The 24045-nt window shown below is 55.7% G+C and overlaps 1 protein-coding gene across 1 annotated transcript in view; it reads left to right on the top strand.

The window, feature by feature from the left end:
• The window catches only part of CDH23 (cadherin related 23), a 405959-nt gene that overhangs the window by 40245 nt on the left and 341669 nt on the right, over positions 1 to 24045 (top strand). The window contains exons 2-3 of the mRNA XM_078077622.1: positions 6231 to 6302; positions 12542 to 12619. Coding sequence (XP_077933748.1) covers positions 6236 to 6302; positions 12542 to 12619 — 145 coding nt within the window. The 5' untranslated portion in view covers positions 6231 to 6235. The remainder of the gene's footprint in view (positions 1 to 6230; positions 6303 to 12541; positions 12620 to 24045) is intronic.

Below are 24045 nucleotides of genomic sequence, written 5' to 3'. Positions count from 1 at the left end.
AATACATAATCAGGCAGAGCCTCAGCACTCAGATAACACTGTTTCACCTAATAGTCCTGTGTGTGCACACCGTGCCCTACGCACATTCACACACGTACCTATCCATGTGGGAGCCTCTCTTTGCTTCCTGTGGACGTCTATAGTTGCACTGGTTCCCACTGGGTGTGTGGGCTGCCCCATGGGGCTGCACGGAACATCTCTGGGGCTTAGCTCTCATGCACTGCCATGACGGTTTCCTCAGCCAGAGTTCTGGAAGCAGAATTGCTGGGCCATGCACAAGGGTGGCTCTTTATACAGTTTTTAGATGTTGATCAATTCGTAGCCAAGTTGCCTCAGCTTGAGGGTGTGGGGCCTTGGTGATCTTGTCCCTCGGGTGGCTCCAAGTAGCCCCAATATGCTGATACCAGGCCTGAGGGCTAGTTGGGGGTGTCCTAGTGCCTGTCCCACATTGCTGCTTGGTTGTCAACAGCCATTCCAAACTCACCATGCCCCAAACTGAACTTCCATCCCTGCCTCTCAGCCTGTTCCACCTGCAGCCTTCTCCCAATTGGTTAACGGCAACTCCGTCCTTCCAGGGGCCTGGGCCAGACCCTCAGGCTCAGGTCTTTCTAGCACAGCCACATCTTCTCCAGCAGGAGACCCGCTCAGCTTTACCTTGACATATGCCCAGAATCTGCCAGATCCCACACTCTCTACTCCAGTACCTGGCCAGAGACCTCAAATGTTTCTGGCCTCCATCACTACGGTAACCTCCGCACTGGTCTGCCTGCTTCTGCCCCTACAGTCAGTCCCCAGCACAGCAGCCAAGTGCTCCAGTAAAACTTGACTCCTTCATGTCACTCTTGGCTGGCTGAAGACCATGATTCCCAGTGGACTCACATCAGTGATGGGCCCACTGTGTCTGTGGCCTCGTCTCCTGCAGCTCTCCCCACCATGTACCCAGTTACAGCCACGCTGGCCTCCTCACTACTCTTTAAGCGTGCTAGCACACCCTTGCCTCAGGGCCTTTGCACGGGCTGTGGCCTTTGCCTGGAAGACATTTCTCCCCGATAACCACATGGCTCACTCTCCTGCTTCTTCACTGTCTGTTCGTATAGCACTTTCAGTGATAGGCAGACTACCCTCATCCTGCTCCTTTCTTTTTTCCAAACGCACTGTAGAACTTTTCCACCTACACCGTCCGTGTTGGTCTCTTCTGGGAGTGGCAGCTCTTCCATGGCGAGGTCTTCGGCCTGTTCTCTTCTGTGTGCTGGTGTCTAGCACAGTGCCTGACACGCAGGACGTAATGTCCGGGCAGACACGTGCCATGTGGCCGCACCTGGCTTGGAGGCCTCTCTCTGCAGCTCACCAGCTCTCGGGGGTGTAAGTGGAGGCTTTGTTTTGACTGGGGAGGTGATTCCCATGTGGGGTGACTCCCTGGGTGCTGTAACTGTGCCACCTGTCAGAGCTTCTCCTGTGGCCCTCAGCCCAGGCCTGCCTGAGTAGCAGGTGTTTATGGATTGAGCACAGGAGAAGGTGGAAGCCAATGTGGGTAGCGTTGCTGCCCTGCGTATGGTAATTTTTGTAGTCTGTTCCCTCCGGGGACAGAGGTATTAACCTCTTGGGGATGGTGCTGGAGGGAGCCATGGGTGACTTGGTCACCTCTGATGATGTACGTATACATTGTCTTGCTGGTACTGGCTCAGGGCCAAGGCTTGTGAGATGCCAATAGCCCGGAAAGGCAGATTAAGCAGGAGCCCACTCCCCAGCCCTAGCTGTCCCCCTTCTTCCTGGCACGTGCACTTGGCCTTGCCACCGGCTTCTGCGGACTGTGGCCGGGAAGTATGTTGCAATTCTCTCCCAGGTCCGGCTCACTGGTTGATGCAGAGTTCTGCCCAGGGCCTTCCCTCCAGGCCCTTAACCTGGGCCTGCCCTGGGGCACGTGTCTGAGCTCAGTAAAGGTTGGGGCTGAGGCTGGGAGACCAACTTTTGGTAGCCATCAGAATGGGGTTCAAATCCAGACTTAGGCACTTACTAGCTGTGTGACCTTGGGCACGTTATTCAAACCCTCTGAGCCCCGGCACGTAGAGCACAGTGCACACTGCAGTGGCCGGCACTAACGTGTGCTCTGTGAATGTTAGCCCTGCAAATCCCTGAAACGTGTACAGCCCCCATCTCACCTCCTCTACAAGGTTCAGCACTTCTCTTTTGATGGCCTCGAGCAGCAACAGTCTCAATCGCTTGTTTGACACCTAGTGCATGTTTCCAGCCATTCTCATGGCCCTTTATCCTCCCCCAGTGCCAGACACAGGGCTTAGCATGAAGGAGGATGTTCAGAACGGACAGCCTGAGAGCTGTGGGGCCTGGTTCCATGTCTTCTTGGCGGTGGGTACGTTTGAGAGATTTCTGGAAGTCTTCCTGCAGGAATGGGATCTAAGCCAGGCACCTGAAAGATTTGGGGGGCAGCCGGCCGAGACCCTGCTCATATCTCTGGGGCATGTATCTGGCACTTATCCCAGGCCTAGAGAGGAAGCCCAGCACAAAAGGCTGTGTGTTTCTTTCCTGGTCCAGTGGGGACAGGTGAGGGTTGGTAGGAGCTCAGGCCCCATCCTGAGGGCGGTATAGCCTCCCGTGATGGAGGAGGCCACGCAGCTGTGCTGGGTGGGAGGTGGGAGGGCTGTTGCATACGACAGGGCAAGGTCAGGCTCTGTGGGGGGACACGTGACACTTGCGCAGTCCCAATGTCAAGGGCATGCCTGCAGACAGAGCAGCATCCGTTATGGTACCTGGGCTGGAGGTTAGGGCCCAGGGGTCTCTTCCCGCTGCCATTAGCCTCTGTCTCTGGGCCTCGCTTTCCCTCCCATAGCCACGGGGGCCAGAGGAAGAGCAAGAACTGGGAGCTCAGGGACAACCCAGTAGCGGGACGGACCCTCCTTTGCCTGGCTACTCTGCTTCACCCTTTGGAGCCTGTGTACCCCCTCGCTCTACTGTCTAGGCTACCTTGCCCCAAGCTGAGGATGGGGAGTCAGCATGGAGCCAACATTGCCCCTGCTTCGAACTGCTTCGGCGGTGGCCGCACCAGTCCTGCAGAGGGAGGGCTATGTTTGGCTGCCGATGACCCACGGAAGAGAAGGGGAAGCAGACGGTTGAGGAGACGGGTTGGGGACAGTGTGCCTGGCAGTGTCAGAGCCTGAGCCAGAGTTGTGGAAATGAGATGCATTTTGCACGTGTGTGTGTGTTGCGCACATGTGCACCCCTCTTTGCAGACATGCATCCTGTATCTATTGTGTTGTGTATCGGACTCCTGAGGGAAGGGCCTTGCCTTCCCTTTTCTACATTAGGAAATGGGGTGGGCGGTGTGTCGGGGATGGGGGATAGCAGCAGGGCGTGAGGGAGCCAGTTCCCGCCCTAGAAGGACCTCTGGGAGCCTTCATTTCCTCCTCTGTAAAATGGGGACAATAATATCTACACTATAGAGACATTTGGGAGGATTGAATAAAAGAATACGTCTGAAAATCCCTGGTCTGTGGGAGTTGTCCCCAGTAAGTGTTCATTTTCTTCCTTCCTTCCTTCCACGGCAAACTTCCCGCGCCCCCCGCCCCAGCGCAGGATGGCTGCACTCCCCAGCTATTTGTGGATGATGTTCTTGGCAGATGTTGTTTAATTCTTATAACATCTGGTTTGGAAAGGCAGAGGGCTGGAGTTGTTTTTTTTTTTTTTTTAAAGACACTCACTCACCAGGAGATGTCAGATTGTCACTTAATTGCTCTGTGCCTCGGTTTCTCCACTTGTAAATCAGGGATAATGCTAGCAATGCTGGCTAGCTTCTTTGCAGGATACGGTAGACTAACGCAGGATAACAGATGGAAAGTGGTTTGAACATTTAGCAAAAGGCATCGTGCTCAACCTCACTAGTAATTAGGGAAATGCAAATTAAAGCAACAACGCCATACCATTTTTCATGCATCCGATTGGCAGCCATTTAAAAGAGGGATCACTTCCAGGTGGGCACAAAGGCCCTCTCCTACGCTGCCGGAGGGGGTGGGAATTGCCACCACCTTTCCAGAAGGTAATATGGCGATGTCTAATAAAGGTTTACATACATGCTCAGTGTGGTAGCTGATCAACCCAGTAATGCCGCAGCTGGAGAGCCATGTTCAAGAGCAACCAGAGGCCCCCCACAATTCCATGCAGAGGGAGGGCCATTATGGCCTTGCCTGTGGTGGTGGGACCCTGGAAATGCCCAAATGCCCACCCGTAGGGGATGCTTGTGTCTCTTATGCCCCATCCACGCTCTGAACTATATGATTTAGCTCCTAAAGAGGGGGGTCGATGGAGCAGCGTTGACCTGGAGGGTCATCCGTGAAATATCATGATGTGAGAAGAGCAAGTTTCTTTTGTGTAGAGGCAGACTCCATTATTCTAAAGATAAACACAGCCGCACTGCTCCGTACGTGTGTGTAATGCGAACGTGTTTGCTTGGGTGCGGAGGACGGCCTGGTAGGATGCATGCCCACTCTGGCCTTCAGACACGTCCTGTTAGGCTCATGAAAGGGAATTATTTGCCAACATTTAAAAATTGAACTCATATAAAAAGCCATGTCGCCAGCTTTTCATTGAGAAAAATCAGAAGCTTTGGCCACACGGGGCCCACGTTCCCTCTTGGCTGGAACACGTCAGTGGCTGCCACTTTTGGACAGAGCCCGTGGCTTCTGAGTGGCCATCATCCCCACCCACCTGGCATCTCCCTCTTTTATGTTACCAGCCTGGCCCAGGTAGCGTATCGGTTGGTACCCCTTTGATGGGCTATTAACATCCTAAAGCTCAAGGGGGTGGAAATACAGGAATATATGGGGGGGGCATCTTTTATTATTTAAGTACATCTAAGAATCTTTTATTCTTCAAATTGCTGTTTCATGCCTAGTAATCAGGACATTTTAAGTACAGAGTTAGAAGGGAAACAAAAGGGCATCACAGGCCATCGCTGGTTGTGTATTAGGAACCCCGGCCCGGTTATGTCATGGGCCACTTGGGGCCTGGGCTGACAAAGGCCGCTCCAGGTCTGGAATGACGGGATCTGAGCTTGTGGCTTGCCCCTGGGTCATGCATGTGGAAGTCTCTCCAAAAACCCCTTCCCTTAGTTCCCTTCACCTCCCTGTGTCTTTCCCACTCGTTCATCTGCGAGGGAGGTGGCAGGTCAACTTGGGTCCAGATTCTGACCCCAACACCCATGAGCCAGGAGTCTCTGAGCAAATTGTTGAACTAGAGGATGATGTGCAGGCCCTTGGCTAGGGCCTGAGGGGATGCAGAGGTGTGTGGGCTGTGTCCCTGCATGAGCAGGGCTGGCATTTTAGAGAGAGGTGGGGGTTCCCAGCTGAGAAGTGTGGGCCCCTCCTGGTGTCACTGCTGGTCTCCGGGAGGCCCGTCCCTGAGCTGTTACGAGGGTAAGAAGGGGCCAGAGGACCAGGGCCCTGCTGTAATGGGGCCACTGCTGTGGTGGGAAGAGCAACCACCCTCCCCAACACCCTTAGAGGTGGGATCTCGCCTTGCTGAGCCTCTGGAGGCTAGGCCCCAGATCTCTCTGGAGCTTCGCTCTGAGCCCCTAGAAATTTGGCTTCAGCTTTCTACAGGCTTGCTGTGGAGCCCGGCACAGTTACTTCTCCTCTCTGTGCCTCTTTGGACACTGTGGTCTGCTGCCTTCTTTCATATCCAAGTTTTTAAGAGAATACGGTGGATATAAAAAGTGGGAAGAGACATGCCCATTGGGCACTTAGGTTGGGGGATCTGGGCTGTTGGGCCTGCCAGGCCCTCTCTTAGGCCCCTGACTTCCTGCTCAGCGCCCATCTCCTATCCCTGTCCCCACACTAACCAAGCCCCGTCACTCCTGGGGCTGCCAAGGCAACAACTCCCTCCTCCCACCGAGCCCAGAATGCCTCAGTCATGTGTCCTGTGTCGGATGCTGAGCTTTGCTCTCGGGGCGTGCAGCCAGCCCCGCGAGGGCAGACGGCCCCACGGCCCCTGCCGCCAGCCCAGGCTGCTGTGTTATACCCAGTCCTGGATGAGGATGAAACCCAGTGATGCAGACCCTCCCTTCTTTCCCACGTGCGCTCCCCCCACCCCCCCACCCCCCAATGTGAGGTGATTCCCTTTCCTCTTCCCAGGCCAGTTCTCCCTGGAGCTGCAGGGGTGGGGAGGTGGGGGAGGGGCTCCCAAGAGCAGACTTGTCACCCTCTCCTTCCTTGTGTCCCCAGGAGCCATGAGGTGCCACGCTGCCACCAGCTGCTTCGTGGCCTGGCTGTTTGTGCTGATCTCTGGATGCTGGGGTAAGTCCGACCCTCTACCCTTCCCGCCACACGGGGTTCGTGCTCTGGGACGGGGTTTGGGAGAGGGCTGCTCCGGGCCTGCAGACCTTGCCTTGCTGTGCGTGTGACCGGGCACGCGCTTCCCTCTCTGGGCCTCAGTTGCTGCAGCACTCCCAGGGCTGAAAATACCAGGCTCCCCATGAGGGAAGGGGAGGAGCCTTGGAAAGGCGAGCTCTGGGGGCAGGAGGCGTCCGTGCCGTGAACTGTGCTTGTGGGATGCAGGGCCCGGCCTCGGTTCTCTTCAGTGTCACGGTTGCCGTGGGAGAACCTGCTGTGTGAGGATGTGTGTCTGTGGTGCCCGACTCCGGGGGGAGCCCAGAGCCTAGCGGGGAGAGGAAGACATGGCTAGGACTTACGACATCGAATGCAGGTGAGCAGAGTGGTAATGAAGGGTGGACAGGGCTCCAGAGAAGTCCATCAGGAGAAAAGACTCACTGGGACAGGAGGGACCCAGCCAGAGGGAAAACTTTCATCTGGGCTTTGAAGCCTGGGAAGTCGTTTTAGAGTAGGGGTGCAACGGGAAGGGAATCCCAGAGGAGGGACCAGCTGGAGCAAAGGTGTGGCGGTGAGGAGCCCTTTCCCCTTGCAGGACCAGCCCTCCTTCCCCTGCCTCCTGCAGCAGCCAGATGCGCATCAGCTCCGGTGCCCATGGCGGAGGCCGGGAAAGACCCGGGCATGTGCTGGTCCCTTGGCTCCCGGACAGCTGGTGGCCAGGAACAAAGCAGCTCTGGGCTGTGCTGAAGGAAGGCCAGGACCGCAGGCACGGCTGTCTCCTGGGGCCAGGGTATCCCCAGGGAAGAGCTGTGGGCACAGTGTGCCTGGTGACACGGGCAAACACATTCCTGAGTCAGGCCAGCCCCTTCGACACCCCCAGGGAGCCAGGGAGTCTCCGGAGGAAGCCAGCCTTGCGCTGGCTGCCCGACAGTCTCTTGAAGTTCCCCTCTCCTGGCCCCTGAGTTTGGAAGGATCTCTGCTGGCGTGCCTCTGTGATGGGGAGCTCACTCGCATCCAGGCAGCCCGGGATTACAACGTAGTCTCAGACTCTCAGGGCAGAGCCAGGGGGTGGGGAGCCTCTCAGATCCTCTCTCAGCTCCTGGCCGACTTTGCAGGGAAACTGACACCCGGAGAAGCAGCTGGACCAAGGTCATGCAAAGCAGGGTGAGGCTGAGCCTCAGTCAGGGTCTCTGATCCTCCACGGGAGCGTCTGTCAGGATAGCAGTCCCCCACCTGCCCTCTGAGCCCCATTCGGGGAGGCCTCCGTGGGGGCACCCGAGACAGCTCTGACCCTCTGGCTCTGCTGAACGGTAGAAGTCAGGACACTCTCCTCAGTCTCCCCAGGGGCTCTATGACCTTGGACGCGCACGCCCTCCCCCCCGCCCCGCTGTGAAGAAGAAATACAGATGTAAAAATAAAACAGGTGCCGAGAGCTCAGCTGTATCCTCAGTAGAGGTGGCAGCTTCCTCCTGAGCTCTGGGGATGGAAGATGGCTCGTGCAGCTCAAGTGGGCACAAGGGAGCAGCACGGAGCCAGGACTCCTGGGTTCCAGCCCCACTTCTCCAGTGGCCTCCCTGGGGCAGTGTCTTAGCCTCTCTGTCCTTCAGCTCTCTTATCTCTAAAGTCAGAAGGACCATAGGACTCCCCTCCTTCAGTTGTCAGGATGATCGGATGGGTTAATGCACATATCAAGCCCTTAGAATAGCGCCTGGCACGTATTAGGTGCTAAGTACGTGTTAGCTCTTTGATTATGAGCTGTATCTTTCTCCGGGGGAAGAAAACTGGGGCACAGAAAACAGAAAGTTAAGCAAGTTGCCTGAGACCACCCAGCAACTGTGTGGCAAAACCAGCCTGCTTGGGGGTTAGTCTGTTTGTGTGTATATGAGGGGTGCTCTCTCTCTCATTGCTGGGTACGGTCCCCTCTTTCCGGTCCCCATCTGAGGTTGCCAGTGTTATTCCTTTGGCTTGGTGAGACCATGGCTGCCTTAGGGACTGAAGGACACCATCTTTGCACCCTGCCCTTCCAACACCTGCCCCTGACCCCTAATCCTTCCCTTGTCCCCCAGACCATCCCACATCACCTCTCCCCACTTTGTTTTCATCTGACCCACAGCCCCAGTGGATCTCTCTTCCCATCCTGGGCAGTCAGAGATGGGTCAGGCTCACGGCTAACCCCCCCAGATGTCACACCCCCTTGTCAGCCTGTCATCTCTCTGCCGAAGCTTGCTACCCTCCTCCTCTCTGGCCTCAATGTGTTCTCAATGTGGGCCGGTTGGCAAGGCAGGAGGTGAAGGCCTGAGCAGGCCTGCCCTGCCCCATCCTTGTCTGGCCTGGCCCCTGAGCATCCTGCTGGGTCCTGCAGTTGGTCCCCAGGCAGGAGGCATGGGGGTTCCTGATGGTGGGGCTACCAGCTCTCATGCCCGACAGCAGCAGGTCAGGCTTCTGACCCCCGGGACGCCCAGGGCCCACAGTGCAGCCGCTGCGACAGGATACCCCTGGCAGGGAGGCGGGCTGGGAGGGCAGTGCAGGGCTTTTCTCCTGACGCTTGGAAATGGGGGCCAGAGAGAAAGAGGGATTTGCCTGAGGCCACGCAGCAGCGACTGGCGGAGCATGTAAGGCCTCTAGCTTTGTCCTCTCTGCCCAGGACTCCTCCCTTGTCAGGGGGCTCCCCACAGCATGGATCTCAGTGTGAGCCCCTGTGCTTCCAGCCCCCCATCAGCGATCAGAGACCTGGGGAGGCAAGTGTGGGCTGGATCCAGGCCCAGCTGCTTCAAGGCTCTGCCACTTCCCAGTGTTCGTCAAGCCTGAAGAGGAATCCCCCCATCCCACGACCCTGAATAAAGTCAGTGCTTCCTGGCCTGGCGTCCCCAAATTGCGCCTGGTGCCAGTCATTCTGGGATCAGGTGCCCCAGGCCAGGACACTGCCCTCCTCTGTGCCCTTCCCGAATCTTTGTCATTCAGCAGCGGCAGCCCGAATGCTGTGTTCTCTGTGAACCTCCCTGCTTCCCGCTACCCTCAGGCCGGCAGCAGTGAGAAGCTGGATGCTGGGTGCTGTCGGCCATATTCAAAGCTGGTGGACTCCTATCTACTGTGTAGGGAGCAAGCAGTGTGAGTGGCCGGGGAAGGCAGGGAGACGCCCCCAGGGCAGAGCGAGCGCTAGATGTAGACTCATGGGGGATGGTGGTGTGGGGGGGGTGTGTGGGGCACGGACAGAGGAGCGGGTCCTGGGCACGGGAAGCTGGGACTCTCCATCACTCAAGTCCCCTGTGCCCCCTCTCCTTGTATATCCACTCCCAGTCCAGCTTGGCTAGAGGTCTCGAAGCTCCTGAGGCAGCTGTTTTGCCTCAGGAGGACAGAGCCTTGGTGCCTTGAAAGTGGTTTTTAAGAGAACGAGTAAGTAACCTGTCCATGTGCCCCTTTCCCTACCCCCTCCTGCCAGCCCCCTCCCGGTCCCCGGGTGCTGCCCTGGCAGCCCAGGGCCACAGGGCCTCTGGGGGCAGCAGGACTGTTCTGAGAACACAGGCCCTGCTTGGTATGTGGCAGGGGACACGTGCCCCCGAGGCCCTGCCAGCTACCCGTGTGGAGCTCTCCGCAGCTGATTATCGGCAGGTCCTGTAAAAGAAACTTTTAAAATGAATAATGCTGCTGCAGGCGATTTTTTTTCCTCGCTGGTTTCCCTCTCCCGCTGCCCAAGCCCACTGCTGTATTCTCTGGGCACCCCTGAGCCTTCTCCCTGGGTTCACCCTGCTTCCCATACCGGAGCCCAAGGCTCCTCTTGGTGATCCAAAGCATCCCCCTCTGGCTGAGCGGGTGGCACTGTTATAACTACCAATATTAATAGTAGCTACCATTTATCCAGTGCTGGCTGTATGCTGGGGCATGGCGCTAAGCGCTTTACATATGTAATCTCTCCTGATCCTCAGGACAACCATGAAGAAAGTCTTATTGTTGCTATTTTACACCTGAGTAACCTGAGGCATGGGTAGATCATGCAGCTAGAAAGAAGCACAGCGAAGTTCCAAACAAAGGCAAGGCCCTTGACCAGTGGCCTCTTCTTGAGGCTGTTATATGTGCGAGGCGCTCTGGATTCCTGGTCTGAGAGGGTGGAAGAATGTGTATGAGCACATGTTTGTAGTAATGGTGATCAAGGCGGACTTCCTGGAAGAAAGGGTGTCTAAAATGAAACTTGAAGGATGAATAGGACTTGGACAGGTGAAGGCAGAAGGGTCAGCAGTCCTAGCCAGGAAGGGAGAGAATGTTTGAGGAATCAGAAATGGCATCATTCTGAGCACATTTAGGAGGAGGAGGGAAAGATGCCGCTCTGCCCACCCCTCCACTAGGAGCCATCTCAGGCAGGAGGGGGAAGTGCCCTCCCTCGGCTCCAGCTTCTCACTTCCTGGGAGCTGGCCTCTGTTCTCCAGCTGGGCACAGGCCCTGAGAGAACCCCAGGTCAGCAGAAATGGGGGGCATCCCCAGAGGACCCAGCAGGAGCTGCTTACGGCAGCACAACGTCAGCCCCGTGTGAGACAGACCCGATACCCACTGGTTGGCAGGGGCAGAAGGGGAAGTGCCCTCCTCACTTGCCTACTTCTGGGGTGTCTTCCCACACCAACAACCAGTTCTTCAATTCTCTGGACACCAACTGGGTGTCCCACAATTTACTTAACATTCAATTCTGACTCTATCTGGCATACCTGTCAGAGTACACAGATTTAAGGGTTCAGGCCTACAAGACCACTCCCCACTTCACAGCCAGTCACAAGTCCCAGGCCCCCTGTACCCTGACCTACCAGCTATAAGTCAGGGGTTCCTGTGATCACCCGCCCCCCCCCCCAGGTTTGATCAGCTAGAGTGACTCTCAAAACTCAGGGAGGCACTTTGCTTACATTTACGGGGTTAAACAAAGGGTACAACTCAGGGACGGCCAGATGGAGCGGGGTGAGGGCAGTGTGGAGTTTCCATGTCCTCTCGGGGGGCGCCAGGAGAGGAGCCCAGCACAGGGCTGTGTTCAACTCCTGGAAGATCCTCGGATCTCTTAAATCTTCAGCCCCTCCCCTCCCTGCAGGTCCGGGGATGGGGAGAGGTCTAAAAGTGCCCACCCTCTAACCAGTTTGTCTTTCTGCCCACCAGCCCCACCCTAGGTCCCCTCGCTAGCGTACACTCAGCTGGGGCTCCTTAGAAAGGACGAAAGACACTCCTCTTGCTCTGGAAATTCTAAGGAGTTTTGGAGCGCTGTGCCAGGAGCTGGGACAAAGACCAAATATATTTTGTATCATACCACACTACTGAAGACCATTACGAGGGGGCTCAGGGGACAGGTAAAGCCAGCCTCAGGAAGACCTCATGTGGGGGACTTGTGGTATGAGGGGCCCCTACTGGTACCACCCCAACTCCTTCCAGACCCGGCCCGCATCACCCCAAGGCCATCCCAGAGTGGTACGGGGCCAACCACCCAGGGGCCCCATAAGGCCTGGGCCCTTACTCGCTGTGTGACCCTGGGCCAGTGACTACTGATCCCTTACAAGCCTCGTCCTCCTCAACAGTAAGATGGGGAAATGATAGTCCTTGCTGTACCGCGAAGATGGAGGGAGGGCACAGAGGTGGCCGGCGCAGAGAAGTGTCCATAGATGGCAGCTGTTGTTACTCTCCTGTGGGATGGGCTGGCCGGGCCTTCCCACGACAGATGACCTGCTGAGAGCTCCCCAGGCCATGTCCGGCTCTGGCGTACAGGCTGTCCTTCTCACATGCCATCTGCAGCCAGGTGGCCCCGGGGGAATACGACGTGTGTGACTTGAAATTTTCTAGGGGCCGAATTAGAAAAGAAACTCATTTTAATAATAAGTTTCACCCAATATATCTGCAATATTTTCATTTCAACGCGTCATCAATATAAAAGGTTAATGGGATATTTTACACCCATTTTTTTCATAGCAAGTCTTTGCAGTCCTGCATGTATTTTATGCTTCAGCACGTCTCCGTGTGGCCCAGGATGCCAGGGCCACATGGGGCTGGTGGCCTCGCTGACCATACGACCTCCCTACTGGCATTATTCCCCATTTACCTCGGGGCAGGACGGGGACTCGCTGGGGTCCTGGGAAGGTGGCCCTAGATGCAGGCTCCGTGCCCTCTGCAGCCCCCATGCTGTGTCTCCTTCCAGAAGCTGGCATGAGGGTACTTGACTGACACTCTTGTCCTCTGACTTCCAGGCCAGGTGAACCGACTGCCCTTCTTCACCAACCACTTCTTTGACACATACCTGCTGATCAGCGAGGACACACCTGTGGGTGAGTTGGTACGGGGCTGCTGGGCATGCCAGGAGGCGTGGGGTGGGTTCCGCTCCCCCAAGTGAAGGGGATCTTAGAGATGGAGGCCGTCTTCCGCCCATCATTTGGAGGCTCTTCCATGATGTTCGTACGACCTCTTCTTGGTTGTCCCCGGGGATGAGGCACTCAGTACAACCCAGGGCTGTTCCTTCCAACATAGGGGAGTTCTGAGTGTCCAAGGATTTATCACATTGAGCCCAACTTGCTTGACTTCCACTTTGGCACTAGTTTTGTTCTACAAAATGGCTCATTCCTCTTCTTTGTGAAATTTAAAGATGGCAGCTGTCATAGGTTTTGTTTTATAGCCTTTTGTACTTCGCTGTGATCACTGAGTTTTCTGCATTGAGTGTGCCTGTTTTTGTCATGAGGGAAAAGAAAAGGACTATTTAGGAGGTGATCACAAGCACCCCTTTCCACCCCAGCTTGAGTCACCTCATGACACAGCTCTGTCCCCATGATCCTCTTCCCGAGTGCCTGGCTTCTACAACTGCAGCGGGAGATGTGCACACATAGCCCTGTGGCCTTCGCTCGGCTCTGGGGACCAGGAGCTTCTCAGAAATGGGGGTTGAATGGAACAAACCCATCTTGCTGCTGTGCTGATGGGAAGGCTCTCGTTCCTGGGAGCATGCTTGCAAACAACGGTGCCTGGAAAGGTCCCTCCCGCCTCCCTCCACACTCCCTCCTCGGTCCTCATTCTTGTGGGTGTCATTTTAGGGAAAGTGCCTGTCACCTGCGGCTTCTTCAACTCAGGTCTGCCTACTCTGTGGGTCTAGGGATGGGGCTGTGCCCCAGAAGCAGCGTACTGGGGTTGGTGTGGTGTACCTTTCTGGAGCATCGCTTGTCCTTGAAAATGAAGTGGGATGGCATGGAGAGGGGAGGGGTGTGAAGATATTGAACTCATAGTTCATTTTAAACATTCTTTTATATAAAACCAAATGTAGATGTGTGATAGAAGAAGAGCAAATTCTTCAAAGAAAATCTCTGCTTAAAGACGGGAGCCTTAGTGGGTCCCAGACTCTCCCCGGCTGTTTGGGGGGCATGACAGCAGCCCCTGAAGAGGTCTTTCCTTCCAGTCTTTCTGGTGGAAGCTTTTTTCCAGGTGGGTGTGGGGCATAGCAGGTGTGTTTCTGACTATTGTGGGGATTTTTCCACAGTCCAGTGGCACTTCATTTCTAGGGCCCATGGGGGGGTCTCTATGGAATGTGGCAGCTCTTTTGGTGACTAGCACCCCCCATGGATCAGCACTGAAAGGCTGGATTTGTGGATGTAGTTATTTAAATGGTCCTCCAAGAGGGAGGCTGCCTGCCTCTCTGGAATGTTCTTCCACAGGCTTACTCACCTTCTAGTGGGGGATGGAGAGGGTACCTAGAAATCTCTTGGGGATGCTGCTGAGCTGTTTCCTCCCCTTGGGGTTGTGTCAGGGCATGCTTGGGGGCTTCTGGATTCATCTGGGGTTTCTCCCCACACCCAGGCCTAGCATGGGGCTGGTGCAGAGATGGAGAGCAGGTGCCTAGTATATGTGGCTCAGTAAATGAATGAATGTTAGCAGCCTTTATCATCCTTAGAGGCTCTTTGGGTTCATTCCTCAGTTCATCAGATATAGAGGGTGTGCACCCTCCATGCTAGGCCTGGCCGCCATGCTCCCAGAGCAGAATTCGACAGAAGGATAAGTCAATGTCGCAGTAATGGGGGCCGGCCTGGATGTCTGATTAAGTCCCAGCGGAGGACTGAAGGAGGAAGGGGTGTCCCTCTGGGGACAGAGCAGAGGCAGGAGGAAGCAGGAGAGGTTTTGGGGAGGTGGTGGCCCTTGAGCAGAGTCCTGAAAGGCTCCCTTTCCATTCCTTCACACACTATTTCCTGCAGCTGATTTTTAGGAGATTCTGTTCTAACCCCATCCTCCTGGACATTGCTTTGTGGTGGAGGGAATATATTCCGGACAGGTGGGCCATTGAGGCCGAGGTGTGGCCACCACTAATGGACCAGGGCTGCTGGCTGGGAGAGGTGAAGGCTGCTCTCAGGTGAGCGGTGCTGGCTCCGTCACCCCATCTGTGACCCTGGCCAGCCCTGAGCGTGGGGTTCTCGGAGGCCTGTGGTGCAGGGAAGGTGGTGGGGTGGGACGGATATTGCTTGGCCAGTGCTGAGAATGATGAGCCATAGGCTGGACGTCCCCACCCCAGTGAGCCCTCCGGCAGGCCCTGCTCTAGTTCCCTTTGGCTCTGGCTCTTGATTGTCTTCTGCAAATGCTAGCATCGATCGGCTTCCGGGAGCAACTCCTAGGACGTGGCCCCATTAAAGCTGTGCTTGGCAGTCACAGCAGGGGCGTCTGTCTGGTGCAGTGGGGATTGATCCCTGGCTCTGGGGGACCGTAGTAATGAGACAGGGCTCAGTGAGCTGGAAGACAGCTCTGTTCCTTTCTCCGGGCAGGGGCTGGTGCTGAGCTGGGCCCTACCCTCCTGGTCCCTCCCTTCCTTTGGCATCAAGATGGGGCAGCAAGCTCTGGCCTGAAAGGCGTGAATTCAGTTTTTGTTCTTCACTGTGTGGCATTGGGCACAGCGCTGCCCCTCTCTGGGCCTTACCTCCCATCTCACCGATGAGAGGGCATTGGAAAGATGGGTCCAGTGGGCTTTGGCTTGGGCAGTCCTGCTGGCTCAGTGTATTTCCAGGCCCTCAGATAACAGGCCAGACCTCCCCTGAGTGCTGTCACCTCTGTGGCCCTGAGCCATTCAGAGGTTGATGTGGACTCACATGGTTGTGGCAGAGTACAGGCCTCGGACCGGCAGAGGCCAGGGCGAGGGTAAGGGTTGAAACAGCTTGTCCAAGGGGCTGGCCCTTTGCTTGCCATGTGGAATGGGGCAGCCCAGAGACTTGACCTGGAGGCTTGGCCCTCACTGGCCCTTTGCTTTCTGAACCTCAGTGTTCCAGCCTACAAAATGGGGATGGGAGTCCTGTCTTTGGATTCCATACCTGGAGTGTTTTGTTACTGAAAGGAGAGCCTGTGTGTGGCCCGAGGATGACTGGTTGAGCTCTCCTGCCAGCCACAGCTTTGCGAAAGGGACAAACAGGTGCAGAGAGGAGCTGGGTCTAGTGGGCTGGTCAATACCAATGGCTTAGAGGCAGAGCCCAAGTCAGTCTGAAAGTGGCAGGAGGTCAGAGCTGTGGGCAGACCAACTTCCAGCTCTGGGGCTGATTATCTGGCTTCTCCTCAATGTATGATGATGGGGAGCTCATGATCCTGTAAGACGTGCTGTGGGGCGCACCTGGGTGGCTCAGTCATTAAGCGTCTGCCTTCGGCTCAGGTCATGATCCCAGGGTCCTGGGATCGAGCCCCACATCAGGCTCCCTGCTCCGCAGGAAGCCTGCTTCTCCCTCTCCCACTCCCCCTGCTTGTGTTCGCTCTCTCGCTGTGTCTCTCTCTGTCAAATAAATAAATAAAATCTTTAAAAAAAAAAAAAAAAACGTGCTGTCGGACAGTTCTGGGAATGAAAAATTCTTCCTGATATTAATCTGAAATCTGTCCCTGGAACTCCCACCCATTGAGCCTAATTCTGACCACTGGAGCCTTACAGATTAATAATAATAATATATGATACACTATATATGTATAATACATATTATTATAATAACTATAAACATAGTTATTGAGTGCTCGAGGTAGTGTACAAAGTGCTTTAACTAATGTGTCTTCAAATTCCTTTTAAGAATCGGAGTAGAGGTGGCTGCAGGCTCTGTGGGTTTGTAGTTTCTGCGAATGTTCTATCCTGGGCTAGAGATTGCGACTTGGATTCACCACAAACCTTCTGAGCCTTTGCATTCTCTATGCTCCCGCCTCAGTTCCGGCCAGCGGCAGCGTGCTGGGGAGCCGAGTGGGAGGTCACAGATCCCTTACGGAGGTTACACGTTGTGTCTCTCTATCTCTTCCCCCATCTCCAGTTCCAATTCCCTCTGCCTGATGTTCTTTTTGAGGACCATTTCCCAGCCAGGGAAGACAGGAGCAAAATGAAGTCATTAAGTAGCTCTGCTGCTGCCCCCAGCCTGTTAACATTCAGGGCCCCCTTGTCCCTGTGCGTCTTGCTCCAGATGTGACTACCTGTCTTGGCAGCTAAGCTGGCCTGGGAGGGGCAGAGCGAGGGCAGATCAAGGACTCAATGCCTGGTTGGGCTGGTGGCCTCGCCCCCACGGTGGCCCTGGCTGTCAGCAGTGAACGGCCACATGGTACCTTTAGGATGAGGGATGGTTGCTTCCTGGGTGCTGTCTCCAGGTGACCTCCTGAATCCACTCTCACCAGTATGGCCCACGTCAAGGTCACCAATGACCTCCAGGTGGCTAAAGCCAGTCCTTAATTCTTGGACCTGTGGCCTTTCAGCCGTTGGTCTTCTCTTCTAGGACATCAGCTCTCTGGCTGTTCCTTAGCCTCCAACACGCCTCCCGCACCCCTGAGCATTGCAGGGCCCCGGGCCCAGCTCCTATATGCCTTCCCCATGTCCTAGCCCCATGGCCGTCTCCTTTGGGCTCATGGCTTCTGGTCCTGCCCATATGCTGACAAGTCAGAGGCTTCTACCTCCTTCCTGGGCCTCCTCACAGAAGACATTCCAGACTTGTGTGCCCACCTCTGTGCTCAGTGTTTCCACCTGGGTGTTGGAAGGGCTCTCAGCCTCAGTGCGCCCGGGCCAGACTCCCACCCTTCCCCTAGACCTTGCTTCCCCTGAAGCCTTGCCCATCTCAGCTACAACTGCATCCCCCCCACCCCGGGTTGCTCAGGCTAGAAACTTGGGGTTGTCCCTGCATCTTCCCTTTCTCCCTCACCTCACATCCGATTCCTCAGCAAATCCTGTTGGCTCCATCTTCAAAATATTTCCAGAATCTTCTCACTTCTCACCCCTTCGGCTCTCACCACCACAGTCCAGGCCTGTACTATCTCAGCAGCTTCTTAATGGTCTCAGGGGTCTCCCCATCCCCTTGCCCTGCTACAGCCTTTCCCCACCCCTGCAGCTGAGGGGTCAAGGGGTGCTTTTGAACCCGAGACAGAGACCCTCATGAGGTGTGCTTAAGTTCCCCATCCCACGTGGAATGAAAGCTATATGAAGGCAGTCCAGCTCCCTGTCAGACCTTATCTCCTCCCCTCTCCCCTGCTCACTCCACTCCAGCCACACTGGCCCCCGTGCAGCTCTGTGAGCATGAAAGGCGGGTTCCCACCTCAGCCCTGCGGTTGTTGCTCCTGCTACTTGGAACATGGTGAGCCTCCACTGGTCAATTCGGATGCTGCCTCCTCCCTGCAGCCTTCCTGGGTTTCTCCAGGCAGGGTTCAAGTGCTGCTTCCTTTGCTTTCTTTCCTCTCTGTTCGTCCCAGTCACGGCGGTCTGGTGGCTCCGTTGCTCATCTGCCTCTCCTGTTGCCCTGTCAATGCCTCCAGGTGGCCTGGACCATGTCGGTGTCCCCAGGGCCCAGCCCCGGGCCTGGCTTGTGCCTGGGGCTCAGGGCACCTCGGGGAAGGAGTGAAGTCTGGAGCATATGAGCGTGTTGGGGGTGTGGTGTTCCCACTGGCAGGGGCTTGAGCTGGCTCCATGCCTGCTCACCCTCCCTCCTGCAGTCTCAGGCCAGGTGCTCCCCTCCCAAGGGTGTCAGGAGCGAGGTGTTGGTGATGACAGGGATGGCTGCCCAGGAAGTGGGCCCGAGAGAGCGTGTGCCCCAGATGGCACAGATGCTGTGCGTGCCTCTGCTTGTGAATGACGAAGCCCCCCCCCCATGCCGGGGTCGTGTTTTTATCACCCCAGCAGCCTGCCAGGGCTGCATGTGGTGTATTTGCTGCGGACCCACAGGGCTGACGGAGGAGCTCTGTGAGGGGCAGAGGACATCTAGTCCATCTACCTTGGCTGTGACCCTGATCTTCATACCTCAGGTCCTGGAGGGGGACGGTGTCCCTCGGGGCTGGGCACCAACATCACTCCTTCTATCCCAGTTCTAAACACTGCCAGCCAAAAGCCTCCCAAGGGCCTAACGGAAGGAGTGAGAACGCTTCATCACAGCCTGTCACCCACCACTCCCACAGGCACCCTGATCTCCAGCCATGGGGACACACTTAGCACCCCAATACCTCACCTCTGTCTCCCCACTGCGCCTTTCCCAGGCTGGTCCCTCGGTAGGGAGTGCTCTTTCCCCTTCCTGCCTGGTGAATTCCTACTCCTCTTTCTAGGTGTAGCTCAGATGTCACCTGCTCTATGAGGCCTGCGGCTGCCCCCACACCCACCCTCTCTCCACTTTGTATTCGCCTCTCTAAAAGCTCTCAGCGAGTTCTCTCATGGTTATTTGTGTGTAACTCCCCATCGGCTATTCATTTTTACTTACTACTTTTATTAATATCGACATTACAATTAATTATAATTTTAGTATTTATGTATAATGTAAGATGTGGAGCCATAATATTAGCTAGCATTTATTGACTGCCAGCCTCCTGCCAGCACCTCTGGTAAGGGGTCGCAGTACCTGGCCTCCTGCAGACCCCACGGGGAGCCTCGGAGAGGCATCATCATCTCCATCCTGCAGCTGAGCGAGCTGGGCCTGCATGTGCTCTGTGCCAAGCACAGTGCGGGGTACAAAGAGGCCCTCGGCAGACACTGAGCGAGTTTAGAGGGATGAGCAAAGAAGGCATGAGGGTGAATGGGTGCAGAAGGCTCGTTGAGCCCCCTCCCCTTGGCTCCCAGACCCTTCATAGGTCACCAAGGTCACTGCACATGGAGCTGACTTCCCCCAGCAGACCCCTTGGTACCCCCAAAGCATCCTGAGCCACAATTCAGGTGATAATGCCCACGCTAATCACCTGAGCGACTAAATTAGTCTTGTCAGGAACCATTAAGGTGGGAGCTCGGGATTCATTAGGATGGATCAGGCCCAGCCAGCGCCTGGCACCGCGGCCAGTCGGCGCTGATTAATTTCCCTGCAAACTCCATCAGTGCCCAGCTGTTCCGTCTGGACCTGGGGAGAGCAATTTTCAGGTGGGCTGACCCCACGTTAGCCGTCTCCGTAGACAGAGGAGCAGGGTGCTGGCAAGCACTGGGAACAGCTCCCGCAGGGAGTCCCTACCGAGCTTGGAGCGCGAGCTGTAGGAGGGTTGGCATGAACGGAGGGCCAGGCCTGCGGGCACGGGGCTCGGGAGCAGACGTGGAGAGGGGTGGGTAGGACTGGAGTCTGGGAGGGGTTTTGGCCTCTCCTGGGACCATTCCCTGTACCTAGGGTCCTAAAGGAGGCTGTCCCTCCCCCCTGTGCCCCGTTCCCATTCTGTAAAGGGAAGAAATCATGTCTCAGGAGAGGATGAAGGAATCACAGGGTGAGAATGGTTTTTCTCTTAACCAAAGGGTTCCTTAGGACTGACACGGAGGAGAGGAGGCCATGGTCCCCCAGAGCAGTTCCTTGGCAAGGGTCAGAGGCAAAGCCACAGGCATTGCAGGGTTAGAGGGATGTAGATGGGAGTCCAGTGAGAGGGTCCCAGATATCAGGTGGGTATGTGCTCTGAGCGTGGTTTGGGCTTTTCCACCAACCACCTGTACTGTGTAGCCCACTAGCTAATAACGATACAGAAAATACACAGTGTGTTAGAAATAATAATGCTAAGGAGAATCATCTGTGGGTGAAGTTAGGGTCAGAGGTAGACCGAGGGGAGAGGTCACAGCCTGTATTCGTCACCTTCACTTTTACCCCCCACTGGAAGGACCCCCTGAAGGCCTGCTATGAACAATTAGAGCCTCCTGCAAGGTAACTCGATGACCACTATCTTCGTCAAACACTCCCCCTTTCCAGATGGGGAAACTGAGGCCCACGGTAGGGAGCTTGGCCAAGGGCCCCAGAGAGTTACTGTTGATTCCAGACTGAAGCCTGCCCTAACTCCACACCCCAGCTGCAGAAGAGGCTCTAGGGGACTCTGCCCATGCCGGCACGTGGCCCCTGTGGGCCTGGGGACAAAGGGATTGGTCATCTGGGAGCTTGGGACTTGAGGTTTGGAGAAGAGGCCTCGCAGCTGCCACAGTCCGGGGTAGAGTGCTTAAGGAGAGAACGTGAGGTAGCCCAGAGGCTCCCTGGGGCTGTTGGCATTGGAAGGGGGGTGGTGTGAGATTTTGGAGGGAAGGAGGTGACCCACCATCTGTCCAGATGATGAGACGCTGGGACCAAGGTACCTGGGGCCCTGGGTTCCCGGTGACCTCAGAGTAGGGATGTTATACTGTTCCTTCTAGGAGTGGGAGCAGGGTGACTCACAGGATCCCTGGAAGGGCCTAGATGCTTCTGTGGCCTTGCGTCCTCTCTGTCTTTCTTCAGGGCAACATAGGCCCTCAAAGGGTATACGGTTTTGAGGGATCTTGTGGTCTGTAGCCACTCCCCTGAGACCTCTCCCTGGGCACGTCTGGAACCTGTGGCAGCCCCGGCCGTGGACGGACGGCCCCTCAACACATGGGTGGATGCTGCCATAATAACACTAATGATAATGATGATGTGCCACCTGCCATGTGGGCAGGCCGTTAATGGCCTGCGCTGGACACCTGTGCCAGGCCGTGCTTGGGGGTGGGGCAGGGTCATGCACATTCAACGTAGCTGGGAAAACAGCAGCTATCTTTCATTCTGCACTTAATCTGTGTCTAGGGAAGCACTTCATACACATGGCCCATTGAATCCTCATAACAGACCCAGAAAGTGGGCCCTATAACTACCCCATCTTACAGATGAGGGGGCAGAGGCTCAGAGAGGATAAGTAACTTGCACAGGCTCGCACAGTTTGTATGGGCTGGAAATTGGGCTTGAACTTATTGCTGCCTGACCCCAAGCTTGTGCACTAAACCACAACTTTGGGATTCTGTATGTGGGTCATTGCTTTGAAGGAGCCCCCAGTAGGAGTGGAGAAGGGGGCTTATGGGAAATGTCCAGCTCACCCCAGGCAAGTGGAAGGTGGGAGCCGCAGATGCTGCTAATGCTCAGAGTGGGAAGGGATTTATCCTGGGCACAGGGACAGAGAAGGCTTTATAGTAAAGGTGGCAGTGAGCAGTTGGGTCTTGACAGGCTGAAGCCATAGGAGAGGCATTTCAGAAGGTGATGAAGTAGGCCGGCCAACCATGGAACAAGCAATTTGTGTTGTGTCTTGGATGGCAGAAATAGGTTGTTGTGGTTAAAAATAAAAATAATAACAGTAATTATTTAGTACTTGTGTCTTACTCGTTAGGTTACCTGCATGGTCTCACTGAATCCTTGCAGCAGTGATGGGAAGTCTGTTCTATCATGATCCCCATGGTGTAGACTCAGAGGTCAAGCAGGCTGCCCAAGCTCCCACAGCAGTCAGGATTTGAATCCTAAGAGTTCAGGCTCCAGTATCCAGACTTAATACCCTACTCTGCTACCTCTCAGGATGGTGTGGGCCTTTCCCCAACCTGTCACCTGGGAAAGGGTCTCAGTGGCCAAGGGTCCACCTAGGGTGAAGGCACAACTGCCCCAGGGAGAAGAGAGTGGCCAGCACGCTTGGTCTGAGCACACAGGCCCAGGACCGGGGCAGGAACCTGGGTCCCAGCCTGGCTCTGCTCGTGCAGCTGAATGAGCTTAGGCAGGTCAATTCCCTGTCCATGCCTCACTTCCCCGCAGTACTCAAAAGATGCTAATCCTTGCCAGACATACTACACAGAGTTGGATCTCTTGCTAAAAAATGACTGGGGAAGATAGATGAGCATATGAGATTAACCAGGTTGCTTGCTTCTGGGCCCACGTCCTTTCCCAGTGACCGTCAGGGAAGGCAGTGGGGGCCTCGGCCAGCTGTGCTGTGACCAGGGGGCAGACACTCCCTCTGCGGGGAGCTGGTGGGCTGGCAGATGAGCCGTCGTCGGGCGAGGATGTGCTGAGCTTGCAGTCACCTGGGAACACTTGGGCTCCCCGGGGGCCAGCCAAAAGGTGTGATTTACAAGAGCCACAAACCTTTCAGCTGGTTGGGGAGACTCTGCCGGCAGAGCTGGTTTTGAACTTGTCATCACACCCCTTGCCCCGACTGTTCTTTACACAGCTCAGAGGACCTGTGAGTTCCTGGACAAATGGTGGACATTATTTTTATTGAGCCACTTGTCCTTAGTGCCTCCTCTTCCAAGAAACCCTCTGCTGCATCTTCAGCAAGTATGGTCTGTATCATCAGCTACTTAGCCTCTCTCTGCCTCAGTTTACTCAGTTGGAAAATGGGATGAACACACTGTGTATACTCATAGGATAGTGGTGAGGATTAAGTAAGTTAACTTCAGGCATTTAGAACCGTGCTTGGGACTAATAGATGCTAACTATTATCATCGTCATTTTCCCAACCAGGTAAGAAGCAGGTTGGGTTCAGGAATGATATGCTGAGTGGCCAAAACCCACTGTGTCTGACACATAAATATTTGCTATGGTTTTATGTGTTACTCTCCCAAAGGGCGTTTTCCCTTTCCAGGTGGGAGAGGCCCACAGGTCCCTGGTCCCCCCTCCCAGCCTGACCAGGAGCCCACTTGGCGCAGCTGTCTGCTAAGAGGGGGTGCAGGTGCCAGGTGGGCCCTTGCAGCAGTGGGCCCCTTCCCTGCCGCACTGGGCGATGAGGGCCACCCGCCTACTAATGGTGATTGGCCTCCTGCTATGGTCCCCATTCGTCCCAGTCTGCCCAGAGCTCCTAGAGTTAGCCTGTTCCTCCTCACGTGACAGCCGCCCCTGAGTCTGCTCTGCTTGATTCTGGAGGTCCCTAGCTCCCGGGGCCAGCCCTCTGACCTAGGACAGACTTCGCCCACCTTCTCCCTCCCGGTCACCCTCCTGTCTGCCAGGTACCACACAAAGGCTTTGGGTTTTGGGTTTTGACCGGCTGAAGCCATAGGAGAGGCATTTCAGAAGGTGATAGAATAGGCCAGCATGCCTGCTCATTTCATGCTCACGGTATCCTATGAAGGAAGTGGTTATTAAGCCCATTTTACACATGAGGAAAACTGAGGCTTAGAGAGGCGGTCACCTCCCCAAGGCTCATGGTCACGAAGTTGCAGAGCTGGATTCAAACTTAGGTCTCTGTCCCTCCATACAACACTTTATCCTCTTTGCGGGGTGAGTAGATCAGAGTAGGTGAAGAGGAGAATCTTCCATCCGCAGGCTGGTACAGGCTCCTCACCCACCGTCTCTGGCCTCTCTTGCGCTGCCCCACTCTGCATGCCACAGTGGATGCAAGAGACAGGAGCTTCAACTCTGGTCCCCCATGGGCCCCTTGCCGTCGGGCGAGGGAGAGGACGTGCCTCCACCGCCTCTCTCTGTCCCCACCCCCTGGTGTCCTAGCGCTGCTCAGGGACCCCACTTTCCTGGCTCTCTTGGCAGCAAGACTGTGTGGCCAGAGCCCCGGCGCTCCCGAGGATTGATTTGGCCTTTGA

This window comes from Halichoerus grypus, chromosome 7 (assembly GCF_964656455.1).
Source record: "Halichoerus grypus chromosome 7, mHalGry1.hap1.1, whole genome shotgun sequence".
Classification (NCBI taxonomy): Eukaryota; Metazoa; Chordata; class Mammalia; order Carnivora; family Phocidae; genus Halichoerus; species Halichoerus grypus.
The sequence above is the reverse complement of the archived record's forward strand: the minus strand, read 5'-3'. Positions and strand labels throughout refer to the sequence as shown.